Consider the following 22352-nt stretch of genomic DNA (forward strand, 5'->3'; position numbering starts at 1 on the left):
AATTTTTCCATTTATCATATAGAATAGCATAAGAGATTTATAAGAGAACTACCCATACAGTATAAGTGTATATACAGAAATGGATATTAACATTTTCAGTTTCAATTACATAGAACATAATTAACTACAATATCTGTGCAATTTTATTATACAGTGTACATAATTATATTGTAATATTGTAAATAATATTTTGTAAAATTGTAAATAATATTTTATAAAATTAAATGTATAATCATCCTGTTGTCAACACGTCATGATGAAATGTGAATTGATTGTAAGTTGTTTGAGATAAAAGGGTCTGTCATATGCTGTCAGCTTTCCTGTAGCTCAGTGGTAAGAGCATTGCGTTAACAATGCAAGGTTGTGGATTGGATGCCAGGGAATTGCAGATACCTATCTAAAATGTCTAGGATAATGCAATGTAAATCACTTTGGATAAAAGCAGCTGCCAAATGCCTAAATCTAAAATATGTACGAATATAAATGTTTGTGTTTATTGCAGATGCATGTTGATGTATGTTGACATTGAGGCACATATGCGACATGTTTGCGTGTGTTTGTGTTTGGAGCATGAGCATGTGTCGAGATGGCAGAGTGCTGGAAATGTACCTGCCTTCACCATGACTCACCTTGACTTAATAACAGACAGGTGGCTACCGCTACTGGACTGTCTCATTATCATATAAGATTCCTGAAGAGGGACTTTGAGCATTCGATTCTGTTTTTGTGTAGAGAATCATTTATTCAAATGTGCCTCTGGCAGGAACAAATTAACAGAATTAGTATTGAAATCCTTCTGGATGCTAGAAAGTTATGGAGATAAGGCATTGTGCTTTCACCCACTAAGATGCTCCGTAAGGAGCACAATCTATATGAGCATGCAAACGCAGGCGTGAAGGCCTGGCAAGATGCTGAATGCTTGGTACATGACTTCTTGCTTTACAGTGAAGGAAAGAAACTTCCAAAAGTCGATAGAAGTCCCTAAAAGATGTCTGTGTTATTAAAACAGATGTGCAGTTACCTCTTGGCATCCATTTGGGTACTGTTACCACATACTGTACGTGTGCATTTTCAAAAATAAATTAACACTGTGTGAAATTGGAGCATTAGTGTAGAGTACGTTTCTGAGTGATATACACACGCACATTCACAAATTATAAAGGAGACAGTGTGGCCGTATATATAGTGTTCTGTTTTCACCCACTAAGATGCTCATTAAGGGAGTACAATCTGAGACAGTGTGCCATAAGCCGAACAAGAGGATATGTTCTCTTTCTGTCAGACTAATTCGTCCGGAGGAACATGACAGTCAGTTTAATTGATGGGATAATGACCGCTTTCGTGGTGATGGGCTGAGATAAATATGTGTCTCTGATTCATGGCTTTGTCAGCACTCTCTCCACCAGGGACCCCAGATGTGCTTCTCTGTGACAGGGGTCGTAGAGGTCAACAGATCCAAGGTCGAAGGGTTCAAGGTTACAGATGTGCAATCTGCTGTGAGAAACCTGAGCTCATGCCTATACATTGGTCTACAGACGTCTAGCCGTTCAACAGACCCCTTGCGTCTGATCTAAACCAGGAAGTTTAAAGTGGGCATTCAATTTATTTCAGTGAGGGCTTTAGTTCAGTGTTTGTCCATTTTGTAACCTGATTGTTCTGTTGTTTCTTCCGCATTTTATTCCCTAATTTATTGAAATGCATGGAGTAAAGATATCAAGTAGTAAACCAGTATTGACAATTCAATTCACATTTATTTGTATAGTGCTTTTTTACAATGTTGCATTGTTTCAAAGAAATCAACAACAAAAACAGTACATATAGGTAACATATCTGGTAAAATTCATGACATTTTTGCAAATGTTATTGCCCTTATAGAAAGACTGTAACAGTGACATTATAGAACAGTTCAAGCAAAAATATTAATCTTTGGGAAAATATTATCATTGGGGGTTAGAACGTTGGGCTTGTGATCAGAAGGTTGCAGGTTCAAAAGTGCCAGCAGGTCATGACTGAATAAAAGCATCTGCCAAATGAATAAATGTAAATGTCTTCCAATGAACACAGAGAAAGATATTTGTATGCTTGAAACCAAACAGTTCTTGGACACCATAGTAGGAAACATTATAATGGTAGCAAAAAGTGCCCCAGAAATCTTTGCTTTCCTAGATTCTTCAAAATATATTATTTTTTGTTCAACAACTCAAAGAATTGTATTAAGCAATGGTGGCCAAGAACTGTTTGGTTACAAGCATTCGTCCAAATATCTTCCTCTGTGTTCAAAAGAAATGTGCTGTATACAGATTTGGAGCAACTTGAGGGTGAGTAAAGGATGACAGAATATTTTGGGGGTGAACTGTTCCTTTATAAACCATGATTATAAATATCGTGTTCACATTTGCCCTTAGAGCCACAATAGTTACAAATTCTCTCTCTATGAGCACTTGTATTTTAAATATGATTTACATGATGGCAAATATACTGTATGTACTGTATATATATGAAATCTGGTCCAAATATTATTTATTTTTTATAAATGTATTTAAATGACATATGAGCAATTAAAACAATACTGCATTGTGTACCATTTACCCGTTGGCACAGTTAGCAGAAATGTGTGTAGACTTTTAAGCTGTCTGAAACTGCACCCTATGTCCTATATAGTGCACTATATCGAGGGTCCGCCATTTTGTAGTGGTGTACGAAACTACTTCATTCCATACATTCGTTCACTCTTTCTACCCACAATGCACTCTTATTTTCAGTGTACATCCAAAGTACACCCGTTCACTATAATAAGGTGAAAATGAACTGTACCATTTTACTAAACAATCTATTCTTTGTACTAATCCAATCGAATTCAGACACAGCTTTAGAATCTGATCAGAATTTCTGTCCAACCAATAGTAATAAGGAAGATTTCTTTCACAAACTGAAAGCTTTTGAAAGATTGGGTTTGTCTGCTGCTAACACATTTCTTAATAATTATAAAGCATCTGAATTCACAAACTCAGTAAAATGTAGAAAATTCACAATTGTGTTCAAAGCTGTACTGATAAAAACAGTCGGTGCAGTACACATCAGTCTATGGGTGTAGGGACTGTGGGTAGTCTGTGGACATGCCATCTGAGGCTGACAGAAGTGTCAAGCTACAGTGTTACCCCCGGTGCTGTGTTGCACTTAATTCACGCTTTGAAACTTAATGCTTGACAACTTTAAACTACTTCACCTCTTACCCCGTTCCTCATACTCTCTCCTTCTCACTCACCACAGAATATGTTGTGTTGGTCCTCACAAATGGATGCTCATACACTATACTGTCATTCAGACTAGGTTCACTATCTTAACCAGCTAGATTACCTTGGTCTTAACCAGTCCCTGGAACAAGCAAAGCTCTTGTTTCTGTATTTGTGTGGCACCGGTGGAGCAGAGTGGGTGTGGACGGTGTGTAAATGCAGATACTCTTGCAGCATAGTCAAATAATCAGTTTTCCCTCTCGCTCTCCCAAACTCAGTATCCTGATTCCAGACATGATCAAAATCATAATGGCCGACATTAAAAAACGTTGAGCAAATGGTTACACCCACACTGTTGTGGAATCTCCTTCATTTTGACTCACGTATGTAAATGAGTCTGGCTCACATCGCTGTTTTTTTGTCACCGTTCCTCATATTTTGAAAATCCATTGGCTCTCTGTGAGATTATTTGTCAAAGTGGGCTGAATTGCAGTGGGCTCAGACAGCCAGGAATTACACAGCAGTCAATAAGAAATGAAGAAAGAGGGACGCTGTTCCTAAATGAATCAGCGACGAGTGGATTAAAGCCAATCGTATGGGATGAGAGAAAAAGACGCAGGATGTGAATGTGGGAGAAAGGACTAGGTTATCCACAGAGGAAGTGCCTTTTTGACTCGCTTGCTGCCAAACTGCTAACTGCCGGAAAGTGTGTTCCTGATAGGATGATAGGAGTATCAAAGAGCTTCTGTACAGCTACTGTTACTAAGACGAGAAAAGTCAAGGAGGAAAAGACTCTGTGTCCCACTGAAACTGATATTCCTGATTTATCTGGAATTCAACCATTTTATTTATTTTGATGATTGACACGCAAATATTGCAGTTCATTATTTGCATTTCACATACAAAATACACTGAGTTTTGTTGGCAGATAAACGTTGTAAAATGTAAGCCTAGATGTTTGTGCTTCATGCAAAGCTACTTTTAGGTTTTGGTTTATCTGTAGAAATTAATGGGATACTGCACCCAAATATAAAAATTCTGTTACCATTTATTCACCGTCATGTCGTTCAAAACCTGTATATGACTCTTTCTTTGGTGGAACACAAAAGAAGATATTTTGAGAAATGTCTCTGTGGTCGTGTGCCCATACAATGGAAGTCAATAGAAGCCAGTGTTGTTTACTTTACCAACTTTCTTCGAAAGAATAAGAAAGAAAGGCACACCAGTTTGGACTGTGACGTGAGGTTGAATAAATTATAAGCAATAATATTTTTACGGGAACCATACCTTAAAATTCCCCATGAGGGTTGCCAGATTGTGGCTGCATCATTTTATGGTGCTAATAAGCTGTCTGGCAGCGAACAAACATCTGCTCATATCCTTTAATGTATTTATTCATTAGCGCTGCCTATTTTAACCTTAACCTTTACACAGTCAATAGCAAGAGTGATTGGAAAAATGAAAATGAGTTTGCTGAAAGAAACTGTAGTGAAATGACAGTGCTCCTAAAATTACCTTGTAAAGCTCATTCAAATCAAGTTCAATGCAACATATAACATCACAAATCGCTGATGAAAACTGGAAATATTATTTTGCAGCATAAATATTCAAACTGTGTGATTTTTGTCTATGAAATTAAAATGTCCGAATTAAATGCAATGTTGTATATTACAGAACATTTATGCGGTCACTTCCTTTTCTAAAGAAATATTATCAGGAGTGGTTAGCCTTGCTTAAAAACACCTCAGTTTATTTTAAATAATATACATATAACATATATATATATATATATATATATATATATATGTATATATATATAACGAGCATAGTATATAGAGGCAAAGAAACCACTTGTGTGCTCACATAAAGTAAGTGCTGATATGAATAGTACTTAACAGAAGATTGAAGCGCAGTTTCACGTGGCTGGAAGAAGATGACTGTAGTTTTCTCTTCTCCGGCATCCAGCAGCGAAAAGCTGAATGTAGGCCAGAGAATTCCCACAGAGAGACTTTTGTTGTCCTCAGCGGTGGGAGATTCAGGTATGATTGTTAAGTCCTGTTGAGGTAATGGTTGAATGAAAGGCTTTCCGCACATGAATGAATCCCCGGTGTCTATGCGCTTGCGGTCTGTAAAATTCTCACACACATGGGCCTCATATTATGAATGTAATAAATATCTAAGATGTCACTGCTTGTCTGTTGGAAAATATCCATGAAAAAAATGGTGTTTAGTCCCCAAGTGGGAAATGATTTACGCTATTCACTGCTATTTAAAATATTTTTTGTAGGTGTTTTGCACATGGGAGACTTGATTTATTTGTCCCTCTTTATGCATTTTAATGAATAAACTTATCTGTTTTATAGACTATACATGGAGTGATTGTGATGGATTGTCTATAGTTCTGGATCAGGGAAACAAACAGGAAGACAAAACACAATCACAGATTTGTGGGTCAAAATCACAACCAAAAATAGCTCCAGCATTAGCGTAGAAGTGTCTCTTAGTTGTTTTGCTTCAGTTCATAAATTGTTTATTTGACTTAAATGACTTTTAATCTGAATGTGGGAACATCCATAACAAGTTTGCACACCACTTATGTAATTTGGGATCTTACTTTATTATATTCTACATTCAGTGCACTTTAGTCTAAATCATATGATATTGTACATACAGTAGCTTTAACTGTTAACTTTTCCTTTTAAATATTTTTAAGTTGTGCATCACAGTAACTTTTGACTTGGTAAAGGAGGATGTGAAGCAAAGTTCTGATTTATATCCAGTCACACTAATTCTGAGGACTTTTTTCTTGCTTTTCCTCTTTGTGCTTTTAACCCTCACATTACAAACCACATCTCCATAGTCTCCTTTCTTTCCAAACAGAAAAGGTACGTCGACAGACCAAAAAATGAAAATTCTGTCATCATTTTCTCATCGTCATGTCTTTCCAAACCAATTTTACTTTCTTTTGCAAAACACAGAAGATATTTGGAAGAATGTTGGTAACCAAACCCATTGACTTTCATTGTATGGACACATTTTGTGTTCCACGGAAGTCGTATACAGGTTTTGAATGACATGAGTGAAAAAAATGATGACCACATATACATTTTTGGGTGATCTGGCTCTTTAATAGCAGAAAGGCTGTGACTATACATAGTTGCCAGGCATAATAAGTGGTTTTTTTTATTTAGTTTCTGGTTACCCAGGGAAACAGCATCTGTCCAGATGCACTGTCTCAGAGACTATGAAGGACAGAAGATAAGCTCTATGTGTGATTTAACTACAGGACGAATGAAGACAAACATGGTGATACAGAGCGAAACAGCAAAGAAGCTTAGCTTTTGGTTGAGCTAATCCCAAAAAGTCTGTGGAGGCCTGTACCATGTCAACTAACTCCTATAAAATCAAAGGACCCCTATAAAATCAAATGACGATATAGTTGACAACACATTGATGCTAATACCATAGAACTTTACCAAACAGAAAAGTATGGATTTCAAATGTAGACCTTGTAGAGCAGTCATCCTCAATTGGTAATATGGCTTCATTTGAACCCTTTCCGCTCTGCGTGCGCTGCTTCTCTCCCGCAAGACGCGCAGCATGAAGAGCAGCAGACACGTGCTTATTTTAACAAAAGTAGTGGAAAAATGCAGAGCAGGTAAATGGACACACACTTGTAAACAAAATGCAGCAATATTAAAGTATTTGTATCTGTCAGTCTGTTTTATTTTTCTATATGTCTCCAGCCTTGGAGTTATCTAATTTTGGAACAAAACTCTTCATATATATTCAACTGGGCTAAATTGATTAAATATTTATTTATTTTCAAAAAACATAGTGTCCGGACCTCCGTTTGGAAGAAAATATAAAGACCGGACCTCTTGGTACTATAATTGAATACACATTTTGTTGAGCTAACCTTACTTTTCGTTGCCATTTTTTATGTGTATTCAATTACTTGTAGTCAGCTGATCCTGGTTTATTTTAAGTGACTGCATTGTGCTTATTTAATGTACTTAATCATATTATAACAAAATATTGGAAGAATTCATGACCAACTCATGTCAACTACTGAGTAAGCTTGATTCTCCTTTTTTTACTGCAAATAACATCAATAATACTAAAACAAGTTCAACCTAACTAACTAAATGTCCCATCAGTTCTTATTTTTTTAACCAAACATATGGTAAATAACAAAAACATATGGTATTCTATGCAAGAATGAAATTTGATCTTGTTATTTGAAGTTCATTACATTTATATTTGTATTTTTGCTATGTTTGTGTATGTATAGCATTTAATGATACAATATTTTGTAGCTTTCCTGTGGCTCAGTGGTTATAACATGGCGCTAACAATGCCAAGGTCATGGATTCAATCACAGGGGATTGCACATAGTCAGGAACTAAATGTATAGTATAATGCATTGTAAGTCGCTTTGGATCTGCCAAAATGCATAAATGTAAATGCAACACCAAAGTGTAATATCACGGTAAGTTTTTGTTTGTTATTATGTATAAAACAATAAGAAAAATAATAAAACAATGAAAAATTTAAGACTATTAAACAAACAGGAAAAAGGCGAGCTCTAATGATGGAGACAAATATACAGGAAGTGAAACAGGATTGTTCATGTAGTCTGGTAGAGGGAGGAATGCTCAGACATTCTGCCTCCGAGCTGAATTCCGCCGGCTCCAAGACATGTAAACAGTGTCTATGTGAGAATGGCAGAGTTTTTTCCCTATGTCGATATCTATAAATGCCTTTATTTGTTTGATCCTGTGAGTGTTAAATGTGAGTGGCTCTACCTGAGTGTGTGTTGTGGGATTATTTTCCAGAAGTGAGCACCGGTATACAGCCTGACGCACTGCTGTGGTTTAAATTTCATATTTATTGATCTGTCTTGAGAAATCCAAGCCTTTCTGAGCATGTGATTCCAGCATCTGCAGTGAACCTGAGAGGGTACACCTCAAAATGAGAAGTGTGCAGTGCTTGAGAGGGTGGTCTGTATTTGTTCGACTAGTTTTGCAAACTGTATACAAACTGTATATAGTGTAGATTTTTGTTGTCCGACATCCTTGCTGTTGCAGATGAACGCATCAAAGCTTAACGTCATATTTTCCGCTGAGTTCCATGTGTATTGATTCTCAAAGTCAATGAAATATGTGAGCAGACAGGATGTGTCAAGCCCTGCTTCATCTCAAGTCAAGTCTTAGCGTCATTTCGTCCGTGAAAGTGTGTTGACTTTCAAGTGGCTGTACTGCTTTTTTAAGATTTTCTCTTTGGTTGAAACTGAAGCTCATAGCTGTGTCCCACTCATCTTTGTCTTTTCAGCTTTCTTTCTTGAAGCTCGCTCTCGTGTATGCAAGGCTGTGTCTGTATCACATGTGAGAAAATGGTGCATGAAAAGCTTGAAAAGAATCAAAAAGCTAGTTGTGGATTTAATTGGATTTTTGAGGCAGAAGCCTCATGGTTCACAGATGTGACCGACCAGACAATTTGATGACTCACAGATGAATTTGCAGATGTGATTTTTTTCTTTGCATCAAAACTGTACACTAGATGAATTGCATATTTTAGCTGGGGGACAATTATATATATTGACTTTCAGTGAAATAAAAAATTAACTTGGCTTTTTTCTCTTCCTTCAGAAGATCAACAGCCACTACACAGAGATGAGGCCATTTTCATCGCCTTGGCATCTGTCTCCATAGTGGCAGTTCTGATTGTGGCGCTATTCTTTGGCTATCGCATGATGATAGGTAAGACACAGTACTCTTGAGCTGAGATCGATTGATTTTTTAATTACTTGTCATCGGACGATTTTGCTGCAAATTAGGCCGATTAACAGGCAGGTGCATCTATGAGCAGAGCAGCTTAGCGTTGTTGTGGAACTGGTGGACCATTTGTCTAATAGCAGTGTCTGCCAACAAACATAAACAAAAAGCATGCGTCAGAACAGTTTGAGAAGGTGCATAAAAGTTTTGAGCAATGTATTATTACTTTGAATTAGACTGCTATCTTGTACCCTGCGATAAACACTTACTCAATCTTACTCAATGCATGGATTTGAAGAGACATGTCTTCAATAAATGTTTAATTTAAGCCATATTCTGTATCACTTCTTATTACTTAATTAGATTCTATGAGATGAAGGTGGGAAAAAGAAAATCGGCCCCATATATTGGCCATCGGCTTGCCTGATTTCTAAAAATTGGCATCGGCCAGAGAAAGACCCAAAACGGTCGACCTCCAGCTGTGATTGGTTATTCGAGAATAGAGGACCCATCATATTGTAACCGAATTGTCATGTGTATATTACAGGTGAGTGTAAACAGGGTCTGCACAATTTGGATATGATAGAGGCAGCACCATCAGAACCCTCTTTGGATTTAGACAGTTTGAAGCTTTTAGAGGTGAGTATTGTTTCATTTACCAAACACATGCAGAAAGGATCATGTCTTGATTATGCATTGCATTGTAATGAACTTGAACCATCTGTGTTTGTTTTTCGTTGAACACCTGCTACAATTCACACCTGAATAATTTTCTTCGCAGCTGATTGGTCGAGGGCGCTACGGTTCTGTCTATAAGGGCTCGCTTGACGAACGTCCGGTTGCTGTAAAAGTGTTTACATACAACAACCGACAGAACTTTGTTAATGAGCGCTCCATCTACCGAATCCCTCTTCTGGAGCATGAAAACATTGCTCGCTTCATCGTCGGTGATGAACGCCTCACAGGAGATGGGCGCATGGAATACCTGCTGGTCATGGAGTATTACCCTCATGTAAGCAAAGGCACTTTATTCTTTGATTTCTGTTCTGCTCTATGTGATACAAAACTGGTGACCGGTTTCGTAGCTTTTACAACATTTTACCTTCATATGCACTTTTTTCCTCATCTCTTTACTTTATTGGTTTCTCTTGACTATTTCTGTCGAAGTCAGGAGTGGAATCGAATGTCTTGCTGCTATCTAGGTAGATATTTTTATCTGTGATTCAGATGAATTTCCAGAAGGCAGCACCAGAAGAGACACTTTGATATCACCTTTGTGTGTTAGCTGGTGCCTGTTCAACCCTTTCTCTTTCAACATATTACTTTTCTTTTTTCACTCTGTCTGGATTCATGGAGCATTGCACTCCAGATAAAGTTGCTGACTGCTTCCCAATAAGGAGTGAATTCACTGTGATGTTGCATGACTTTGGCACCCAGCAGTTTAGCACCTGCAATCTGGTTAAACCAGGGCTGCATTTCCTGATAATGTTGTCTCTTAGCGCGCTATGAAGACTCTTAAGGTACACCTTAACTCCAGTTCCCTTTCTGTCGGTCTCTCGACGTTGTGTCGAACCGACAGATGGGGTTCGCCCCTGAGAACCTATCATCTTCTGACTATTTTGAAAAGGCCAATGAAATTGGCGAATGAAATTTGCATGCCGGGCTCCGCCCCCGGATATCCGGGTATAAAAGGGGAGCCAGCGTGCTCATTCATTCACCTTTTGTTCTTCGGAGCCTTCGCATCTGATGACATTCTTCGAATTGCCGAATTCTACGACGCGATGCAGCGGAGATTCCCCTGGGCGTCCTGGCAGTTCCAGAGGTGTTTTTCTAAAAGAGCAATTTCCTCAGCGTGGCATTGCCCGCTGATCTCTTGGGTGCAGTACACTCATCGAGGACGGGGACGGACACGGTGGTTGCCGCAGGTGTTCGGGGGTCCGACCACTATGGCAGCCTCGTGGATTCGTCCTGCTCGCACTGCGGGCGGATGGCTATTCAGACGTTGCGTCACGGTGGCTAGGTTCTGTCAAGATCCAGCCACCACCTCGTTTGCTTCCCGTTCTGTGACCACAGCGGCTACGGCCCTGCCGTCAGCGGTGGCGAGCAGCGAGGGTGATGTGGGGATTATCGTGAGCGTTAATCCGTCAGCCGGCCGGCTCGCGGACCGCTCGCGCCCCGTCTCGCTTGTTTAGCAGTTCCCCAAGGATGGTCCTAAGCCGTCTTATTCCTCAGCCACGCGCTCGGACACGAGCCGTGGAGATGAGGTGTCTCTTGCAACACCGGAGCGCGACCTGCTGGCATCAGACTCTGGCAATTCCCTGAAGCTCCCTCCCTCGGGAGGTCGAGCACAGGTGAGAGCAGACGTCAAGATGTCAGCCATGCTCGTTCGGACCGCCGTGAGTGTCGGATTGTGGTGCTCCGCAGCCCTGGCGCTCAAGGCTGGATACTTTGCACATTGGGTCCGGGCGCGCCTCCAAGCCTTGCCCGGCTCAAGTGCCAGGTTTTACCGAGCTGCATAAGGAGTTCAGTAAGACCTGGACTTCGGGCATCCTCTTACCTCAGCAGAGGCAGGGATGTTCCCGTGCTCCAGGCCGGGGCTGCCACCCCTCTGGCGAAGGCGATCGAACCGTCCCCTCGGCCGAGATGTCCAGTGGCTTCTACAGCCGCACTTCTTCATCCCCAAAACCAGGGGTCGCTGCATACCTTGAGCAGCACTTTGCAAGGGTGCCGTTCAGGAGGCGCAGAAGCGCGTCCTGGTGTCTGTCAGATGCCAGGAGTGGTTCATGACAACTGACCGCATACTCTCATGTCCAGTTCCCTCGGCACTGTCGAGGGGCTGGCATGTCAGTAACGGGTCAGCCGGGAAAATGAGCAGCTCTCCCTGGCGCAGAGCTCCCCTTTTCCTTGTAGAGAACTCAACACTGTCTCCATGATGGCGTGCTCGCTCACGAGCACGCACAGTCAGCGCTGAGCTGCTTGAACTTTCAGGCAGCAGCCAGCGGTCCCCTGAAATCAGTTTCAGAGGCTCCTGGGCATGGTGTCCTCGGGGGTGGCCTGTCCCCCTCGGGTTGACACACATGGGACCGTGACAGCACTGACTACAGAGATGAGTTCCCTGGAGAGCGTGGCGCACTGGCAGTAGGCGTATCGTCATTACGCCTGCTGCCGTCGCATCCTAACCCCGGGCAGGTCTTGAGGCCGGTCGTGGTAACGACAGACGCCTCCCTACGGAGTGCGGGTGCGGTGTGCAACGGGCGCGCAGTGTCGGGTCGCTGGACGGGCCCCTGCCTGCGTTTGGCATATCACTGCCCTCAAGTTGCTAGCTGTCCTGCCTGCACTGATGAGGCTCCGGCCTCTCGTGCAGAGCCAGCATACTGGCCCGGACAGCACGACCGGCGTAGCGTACTAAACCTCAGGCTGGCATTCGCTCACTGCAGTCATCGCAACTCGCCCAAACGCCTCCTCCCGTGGAGACAGCAGGTGGCAAAGCCCCTGCATGTCACACGCCCACCGGGTGTCCTGAACCAGACAGCCAAGCGCTCTCTCGTCAGTTGACACCTCGTGGGAAGTGACGACTCCACCCCTGGTGGAGACAGCAGGTGGAAAAGCCCCTGCATGTCACACGCCCACCGGGTGTCCTGAACCAGACAGCCAAGCGCTCTCTCGTCAGTTGACACCTCGTGGGAAGTGACGACTCCACCCCTGCGGGCCGGCTTGGGTGTGGTTTGGGCGGGCACAGGGGGACCTGTTGCCTCCCTGAACACCACCCAGTACCGCTGGGTACTCCCTGGACGAGGCCCCCCCTCGACACGGAGGCCCTAGCGCGCAGCTGGCCGCTGGACAAGCGGAAGTACGCGTCCCCCCAGTGAGCCTCATTGCGCAATTCCTGTGCAAGGTCTGGGAAGGGAGTATCAAGTGCTGCTAGTTGCGCCTTACGGGCCCAACTACACTTGGTCCTCGGAGCTAATACTCCTGACGACAACTCCCCCTGGCCAAATCCCCTGGCGAAGGGCCTACTCACAGGGGATGGGCACGTTGTGGCACTGAGCCGGACCTTTGGGTCTGGCTCCTGGATGGGACGAGGAGTTCCTGGATGATCTACCCCCCACAGTGGTGGAGACTATCACTGAGGCAAGGGCCATGCCCACAAGGCTGGATGCCTTTAAAGTGGCGCCCCTTCTCGTCCTGGTGCTCTTCTCGAGGAGAAGACCCGCGGAATTGCTCGCTCAGGAACGTGCTGTCCTATTGCAGGAGAGGCTGGGGAGTAATCTCCCCTTCCACATTGGAGCGTGGGTACCCGCTGTCGCGGTTATCACGTACCAGTTGCAGGTGAGCCTCTGGTGCGGCATGTCCTGATTATTAGGTTCCTCTAGGGCGCGAGGGGCTAAGGCCTCGTCCGCGCCCCGTACCCTCTTGGGGCCTTGATCCTGAGACCCCGGCCGACTTACGTGCCCAAAGTTCCGCCGCCTCCCTTTGGGAACTAGGTGGTGAACTTGCAGGCGCTCCCACACCGGGAGAAAGACCCAACCTGTACGTGGGGTGTCCAGTAAGCGCATTGCGCCTCTACTCGAACCACACCGAGGGCTTCAAGGCCCTGAGCAGCTCTTGTCTGTTATGGAGGTCAGCAACGGGAGTGCTGTCTCCGAGGAGAGTTGTCGCACTGGATCGCACACGCCGTCACTACTGCGTGCCGATCCTAGCCCGTGCCCATTTGAGTGACGGTACACTCCGCTCGGGGTGTGGCCTCCTCGTGGGCATCGGCTCAGTGCGCCTCTCTGGCAGACATCTGTAGAGTTGCGGGTTGGGCTACGCTATACCTCGCAGAGGCTTGCAACCTCCGTGGGGAACCGGCAGCACGAGTCTTGCCAACAGGTGAGACCAGCGGTCGTAGGGCGTACGCCTGCGTATAGCGCCATTCCCCTTCTTAGGTGGATCAGTGCGCTATGGGCTGCCTCCCTTCTTTCCCCAAGGGTTAAGAATAGGCAGTCCGTCCATCCATCAATAAGCACTCTATGGCTGGGTATCAAGCTGAGTTATTACATATAGCTCTAACCGGACCTAGTGCCCCACACGTAGTAACCCCCCACTAGGGTGGTTCCGTCTGAGATGTCGTCATGAGGTGGTTCCCCGCGTGGCAACCCATGACCTCCCCCAGGTGGACATCCACCTTGCGGCATTCCGCACATACCTCCCATGAGTTCTCCCCTATTTGGTGAGACCATGTTGGTTTCTCCACTGTATTCCCCCTATGGTGGGAAGTGGTCTCCGTAGCGTACGTCCACATTGAGGGAACAGCGCTTACCCAGTAGCCCTACGGTACCGGACGGCTTCTCGTTTAGAGAACAAGGCCTCCGTTTGTGGTGGCCGAGGGCAGGGGCTACTCATCTTTGCCAAAAGCTCTGGGAGCCCCTGCCTGCCCACTGGAAGGTTACAAAATTCGCGATATCGCTCACGTGTGGCTCGCCCAGGCCGGTCAACGTCGCTTCGCTAGAGATTGTGACGCGGCTTAGTGCTGTGGCGTTTTCAATAGGAACCCCATCTGTCGGTTCGACACAACGTCGAGAGACCGACAGAAAGGGAACGTCTCGGTTACGTATGTAACCTCTGTTCCCTGATGGAGTCCTTTTCTAGCCATGTTTCCTTAACCTTAGGACAAGGAAAAACTTCAAAGTTGTTTGGGGCAAGGACCCTTTAGATGAGAGATGCACGTAGCAGGGACCCCCTTGTACTAAATGTGTATATTTAAATAGAATATTATTGTCACAGCAATGTTATGTTTATACATTACATTAGCACTATTATGCATGTTATTGTTGCACATACAGTTCATACTCTTCTGTAAATAATTTTTATTGTTAATATAGATTGTTTGATTATTTTAAGGTATTTGCATTTTCATTTTACTTGTGAGATAGACAGTTAAACATTAACTTTTAGTCCTGAACCTTCGTTAAGGCTTCAATGAGATGACTGACCCTGGTAAATGGCATAAGGACAATTCTAGTAGAGGTAGAGGCTCTCTCTGGATGCGAAAGAAATCAGTACAGATGTTATGCATTCTGTTGAAAAGTTCTTTTTTTTGTGCAGAACACACCGCTATGTTATGATTCTGAGCCCAGTTGTCTTTTTTTTCTGCAGAGCATCATATCAGACTAAGGAGAGCAACATGCAACGAGTAATTTTTGTGGCAACTTGTTTGACGTGCACCACCAGTACAGGGACCGCGTTTCATTGATTTCAAACACGTACGATAGTTTTGTCAGAGTTTACAATGCAGAAGCAGTGTGGTGTCATTTGCCTGTCAAATTAGCTAGTACTTTACAGCTTTAAATTTTTTTAACAGAAGTTCAGAAATATATGAGAATTAACTTTATTTGCATGTAACTCCTTTCATGCGTTCTCTGAACTTATGCATACTTAAAGAGAACATTGGTTGTAATATTTTTGTACCCATGCTAACCAATTTTTAACAAAAAGTTGCCTGTGAGTAAACCGTAAGTAGCGGACCCCTTACAGTTTCAGGGGTCGCAAATCCCCGGTTGAAAACCAAATGCCGTAGGAGGTTACTTTCTTACGTCCCACGTTACCAGGTGCTATCCATGGCGGTGGTGCTGAATTCATGTATATCGATCATCTGACAATTAACTATTCACTCTATAGAGGGACTGCTTCACTGCGTTTTGTGAGGTAGAGGCGTTTTTTATATAATTAGCACTTTAGAAATAGTTGAAGTTGCACTTATTAGGACTCATATGATAAAATAAACAAAATTGCAAATTTAATCGTACCATGTATATCATTTTATTGTGAAATTAGTGTGCAAACCTGCAGATTTTCACGGATTAAATGCACTAAAATACTCCGCGGATGGTGCCGTCTTTAATTTAGCCAAACAATTGCAGTATCGCTGCAGTTTGACTAAACTTTATAACACAATCTTGCTCTTTAAATATACTCCAAATTATTTGGGTTGCCAGCTGATGCACCTTATTTAGATAATATCATTAAAAAGCTAACAACCATCAATGTAAAGACAATTATATTCTTTGCATGAAAACAGGTCAATATAGTAGACTGTGATAATATATAATAGACTGTGATGTAAAGCAGCCGTGCCACAGGGTGAACTATTAACAGCGGAAAGGTATAGCTAAGAGCGCTCCAGATCAACCTTCCGAACGTATGAAGGTATATTTAACTGAGAACGTTTCGGGAAACACATATTGATGATAAGGTATAACTAAAGATCGAAGTAGCGATAAGAAGGTTTCGGGAAGCACGGCCCAGGTCTGTTTTTAATCAGTCTGAATTATGTTATGATCGTGGAAGGAGAACCCAATTGCAGGCAGCGAAACGAGATGAAGGGGCTAACAAGGGATTTATTCAAAAAACAGGAACAAAACCAAAGCCCACAATGGGGTAAAAGAACATACAAGACTTGAAGGAGGACTTAACAAAAAACCACTAAGACTGCCATGAACTCTCACAAAGACTAGCAAAACCTTTCTAAGACAAAGACTCCAAGACATGACATGGCAAAAAGCATGAAACATGTACAACGAACGAGCACAGGACAATGAACACGAGGATGTTTTAAAGGGGAAACAAACACAGGATAATTGACAAGGGTCAGGTGCGGGTAATGAAACACTCAGGGAAGGTTAACGAGGAAACGAGATGGCGGGAACAAAGACACGGACCAGAGAGAGAGCATAGAAAGCCGATAGCCAACATCTCTCTCTCACATAAAACATAAGACTTTGTCATGAATCTGCCTCAAGACCAAGAATAGACATGACATGAAGGCAGATTCATGACAGAATTAAGTCATTATCATTCTTTTCGATTGAAATCCAGCTTTCTATGTGAATGAGGCAAACTTTAATCCCTGCCTTTTTCGCAAATACTGCCTAGTGCAATTGACGCGGCATTATTATTCAACCTGGTAAACAAAATGCACCATTTTGCAACCGTAGGTTACCAAAATCAATCTTGTTCTAAAACTAAGACAAGGTAAACACTCTGCAAACTCTGGGCACAGTCCGATTTTACCTTAAATATCAACTCATGCAAAACATGCCCAATGACATTAACCCAACATTCTGTGCAACATATTTTCCTTAACATTCCTGATGAACATGTCATAACTTGCACGTTTGTCTGTGTGTGCCTGTTTTACCCGCCTGAGCCTTTTGAATGGCAGTGAGGAATGAGGCACACCTTTGTTGTGTCTGGCTAAAGACTCTTGGCACAGTCCTGTGTATGCTCTTATTCCACTTCTCAACTAGTAGCCTTAAGTCGAGGAACTGGAAATATTATAAAAATTGTCATTTCCTATTTAGACATGTTTCAATAATTTAGACACTTCTCTTGCTTCAAAACCCGATGAGCTGTCTACAGCATTTGTTGTCAACATGGGTTGCCTAATGCAACATGAATCCACCCTTTGCGCTCGTGTAAGCACAAGGATACATGTGTTGCGCTGTCCATATCGTTTCTATTAACAGACACATTTTTGCATGCGACTCTACAACCATTTGGCTGAATTTAGGAAGGTCGATTAAGCTGCAGGCTGAGTACTTGAGCAGTAGAAGAGGTACTGCAAGTAAAGGCATTATTTTTCGCCTACGCTATAAAAATGTTACGACTCATTCGTTGTTGTTTCGTGAAAAGTAGTTATATAATAATTTGTCTTCTACCTTGTGTACATAACAAGCTTGAGTGGTTCATCATTTTAAAATGTGTCAAATATTTCAACATCTTTCTAAAGGGGAAAAATAACATATGAATAAATAATGAAGGAATTCAATTTGTCATGTAAACTTAGCTCTTTTATTATAGTCATTTAAACATTATTTAAATGATGTTTAATTTGCCAAAATGATTTGTCTGAATTGTAAGCTGTAAGAAGAAAAGGCAATCCCAAAGTGCATTGTGACTGCAATGATATTTTGTGTGATTTATGCTGTTGAAAAGTGTACAACCTTATTCAGGCATGTGATCACCCAAGAACAATAAAAGGAAGACTGCACGCACCCTCTTTAATGTTACTAATTAAATGTAACATGAATAAAAACATACAACTGTTTGCCAAAAATAGATATGACTTATCATTTAGCAACACAAAAACAAACTATTATAATTACCCGAATTTTGGAAATATCAGTTCCAATGTTTGTTATTTTAACAGTGACCTAAACAATATTAATAAATAGGTTAATGGTTCGTGCAAAAATCTTATGCTAATGTCAAATAAGATTCCTTGAGTAGTTTATATTAGGCCTTCTTTTAATTTGATTGTAATCAGCAATAATTCATTAAACAATAATTGAACACAAAAATAATACTGTGGCCTCAATAGACTTCTATACACAGCCACTAGATGCCGCATCTATGTCATTCATACTTCGAAAAAAATGATTTTATTCAAGCGGTTGCTCTGCTCTAATTGAACATAATTTAGCCGTGCTCCCTTATTTAGATAACCATAGGACTTGTATACTATATTTCAATTCTTCAAGTGTTGAGATAGCTTTGTGGCTTGAGCAGTGATTTACCCCTAACAGCTGTGGATGACTATCAAGAAATAACTATCAAGAAATAACCAAGAAGTGCATGATTCACAAGTACCAATTTGCCCCACCTTGACTAAGCTCACAGTATGACAGCTATTGATGTTTTTACAACACTCTTTAATTAAATATTGTTCATAGTGTTTTTTTCAGTAGTTTCGTTGAAAAATTTAACTCGGGTATGAACATTCCTTTTTGTTGACATTCCTTAAATACGTTATATCGTTGTTTTAATAGAGTTGTCACTTAAATTAGTAGCAGACGGAGTTACATTTCAACTGTTGAGTCTTCAATTTATTATTTAAAAGGTTCACAAGCCTCTGCAGAGATTTGAAATGCTGCTGTAAGAGTAGGTTTGACCACTGACCTGGACAGATTGTCTTTGTAAAGCGGTGTTAAAAGTGCAGTGCATCATTTCCAGATCTTACGGGTACTGCAATAACTATCATGTTCTTTGTTTTATGACCCGATTAGTGGTGCGTTTTAGCAATTAAAGTTGTACGTTTAGTGTGTGTGTATGCATGTGCGTGTTTAACTGGGCTGTTTCTTTTTGTAGGGTTCTTTGTGTCGATATCTGAGTCTGCATACATTGGACTGGGTGAGCTGCTGTCGTCTGGCGCATTCGCTTACGAGAGGCCTGGCCTACCTGCACACTGAGCTCCTGAGAGGAGGTGAGGCTCGACTATACATATATTCACGCACATTCGCCCAATTATTTTTATAGGCAAATGCTATCTTCCTAGTTTCCATCACATTGAAGTACTGTATAGTATAGCTGGTCCACACAAAGACTTGTGGCTAAAAATCAGTTTACAGGGGTTTGAAGGTTAAGGTTATTTCTGCTAGCCTGATTTTTGAGTGAAAAAGAGTGAGGATATTACATGTTCAGTTAAGGGTCAGACTTCTTGTTCGTATTAAGGGAACTAATGTGACCCTGCTTTTGAAAACTAAAGTCATTATACTGTTGTTGTTTTTTTGTATAAAATAATTCTACATGTGTTGAAAACATTCTGTGAAATAACCTTGATATCTTGTGTAAGATTATGTCACAATTACAATCTATGTTTAGGAAGAAATTTTTGTGGAAAATAAATAAGTTTCAGCATTTTTTCAGCGTTTAAATTTACAGCGCAGCAAATACAGTATTTCAGTATTTAAAATCATTAATTCCAGCATTACAATCGAAAATTTGAATACTTTATGTCGAAATCAATCATATAATCTATAATTTACATAAACACACAACCTATTTTGTTCATTTTCTGACTTGGATGCTGCTAATCTGCATTTCACGGACAGGGTTACAATTCATTGTTGCTGCCAGTGTTTCAGAAATGACATCATCTTTAAGTATTGTTAAAATATATAGTACACTTACATTTATAATGTCATTCGTTTAAGGTTGTGTAAAGTTAATATTGATGTCTTGTTTGCCACGACTGTGATGGACATGTAATTTAGTAAATCTGGTGGGAGAAATAAATCTAGTTGGGCATGGACTTGCAGTTCAGACATATCTAGAATTGTTGTCTGTCCACTACCAAACCCTCAATAAACCCTCATTTTGTGTCAAACATCTTTGCTACCAATTTGATTGGCATTTCATTTAGTAGAAATCTGGTGAAAGACGTGAATCATAACAGACCCTCTTTGCAGTTTTGCACCAGCTGTACAGACAAGTCTGACTTTGAAGATTTTCAAAGACTAACTGCTATTGAAACGCTGTTTGATATTTGATGTCTAATTCAAAAACGTATCTTTAAAGTCGTTCTTAGTCTCGTACATACAGGGGTGTAATTTCCACTGGGGACCGAGGGGACATGTCCCCTTACTTTCAAAATCCTGTTTGTTGAAGTGAACGTTGTATGTTCCATAAAGGTCGAATACAGTCTCAGTTTAGGCGAACGTTTGTGTTGTCTTCATTTTCTGTACGTGCTGCTGGTATTGAGAATCTAGGCGTCTCATTTTGGGAATCCCGCTGTAGATATGGCTTTCTCTGCAATGTTAGGAACACTTTGTACTTACAGCGGCCTTATTGCTGTGTCCATAGCCCAGCTGGAATGTGCCTCTAACCACATACAGTAGGTTAAAAAAAGCTGTGTGAATCCACCCAAAGAACATCGTTCGATCTGCCGGTGGACTGGTGCACCAATGCAGTCTTCTCCAGACGGCTCTAATCTGCACATTTGGGTCAGACTAAATGCTATATGTAACATACAAAAGAAAAAAATATTTTTAATAATGATGCATCTTAACTTTTAACAACGTGTCGACTTACACATAAGAATGCCCATAGAATTTAAAATCAAGGTTAAAATATCCCTGTAGTCTTCAACATCCTTTAAAAATAAACAGTCTCTGCATTTTTAACGCAGCATGAAGACATTCTTGAGGCTCAAGGTTTTTTTTGCGTGGTTTAATTGAGCCCTTGGCTCCTTCGATGCTTCTAAAAGGGCCAGCACACTGAGTAAAAGCGATAACACGCGACTAATTTGTGCGCTGTTTCTCCGGGTGCTGGAGCGTTACCAGAGATCCGCAGACAATCTTCGACTGATCAGACCTCGGATCATTTCCATTTTAACTGTCTCTGGCCCTGCCCTCATTACAGCTCTGATCTCTGAACAGCCGACCACCGGCTTTCACTGTCTGCCTTCATTAAACACTGGTCTCAGTACAGCCGCAGTTGAGATTGCTCCGCCGCTGCCCTCATTACTGATTGTACTTTAGAGCCAGACAGGCAGCACACAGAGGGAAAGGGGGAGGGCTGGGAGAGCAGGCACTCCATTCAGAAGCCATTACTTACATCATGTGCTTCTGTGAGTGCCCTCTGGTGGTTGTGTTGTGCACATGGGTTGTCAGTAAAGTAAAAAAAAATGTATATCATCACATATTGCTTTATATTACCCGCTTTTTATACATGGTATTACAGCAGCCATACAATAGGTCTGAATGTATAGAGCCGGGCTTTACAAATTCAAGTTTGGTATCTAGGTAAAGCATAGAATTTCTGCTTTCGGGTTCATCTACTCTCCACAACATCATTACAGTGGTAAGCCAATAGAGAGCGTTTCAACAAACCTCTTGCTTCTTAGCAACGACCTGCGACAGTGCGACTGATGTCCAGATTTTCAGAGAGTCGTATATCTGCCAAATAGTGCCCTATCCTAACAAACCATATAAATATGAAAATGCATTCTCTCTTTTTAAATTGCTTTTCTCATTCAGTCTCTCACATTGCTGTGGGGTGACTTTATGTCATTCCTGACTTTTGTTATGTTGAATTTCAACAGACACTGGACTAGAAATGCCTCTGTACAAGTAGAAATGCTGAATAAAACTATTTCCTAACTTTTTTTGTGGCTGTATATGAATAAACCTTGCGTATTTCCCATTCTTTGTGTACAGGTCTTAAAAGGTTTAGGTAAACTTTACTCATACATGTGTTCACTCATCCATCCTTCATACATAAATGAAACATGTTCCTCCTCTCCAGTTCATGAAAGCGCCAAACACAATGGAAAACACAACTATGTAAAATCACAATTTGTATGAACTATAACAAAAACTTTCCGTCTTTCCCAGATGTATATAAACCTGCCGTATCACACCGGGATTTAAACAGTCGTAATGTTCTGGTGAAGAACGATGGGATGAGTGTGATTAGTGATTTTGGCCTGTCCATGAAGCTGACTGGAAATCGTCTTGTACGGCCGGGTGAAGAGGACAACGCTGCAATCAGTGAGGTCTGTTTTTCTTTTATCTGTTTTTGT

At 41.6% G+C, this 22352-nt stretch overlaps 1 protein-coding gene across 1 annotated transcript in view; it reads left to right on the forward strand.

Moving 5' to 3' along the window:
- bmpr2b (bone morphogenetic protein receptor, type II b (serine/threonine kinase)) overlaps positions 1-22352 on the forward strand; it is a 71504-nt gene that overhangs the window by 37088 nt on the left and 12064 nt on the right. Inside the window, exons 4-8 of the mRNA XM_079464654.1 lie at positions 8885-8995; positions 9558-9649; positions 9792-10022; positions 19139-19253; positions 22165-22325. Coding sequence (XP_079320780.1) covers positions 8885-8995; positions 9558-9649; positions 9792-10022; positions 19139-19253; positions 22165-22325 — 710 coding nt within the window. The remainder of the gene's footprint in view (positions 1-8884; positions 8996-9557; positions 9650-9791; positions 10023-19138; positions 19254-22164; positions 22326-22352) is intronic.

The sequence above is a fragment of the Barbatula barbatula genome (genome assembly GCF_947034865.1).
Source record: "Barbatula barbatula genome assembly, chromosome: 9".
In the NCBI taxonomy this organism is placed as follows: domain Eukaryota; kingdom Metazoa; phylum Chordata; class Actinopteri; order Cypriniformes; family Nemacheilidae; genus Barbatula; species Barbatula barbatula.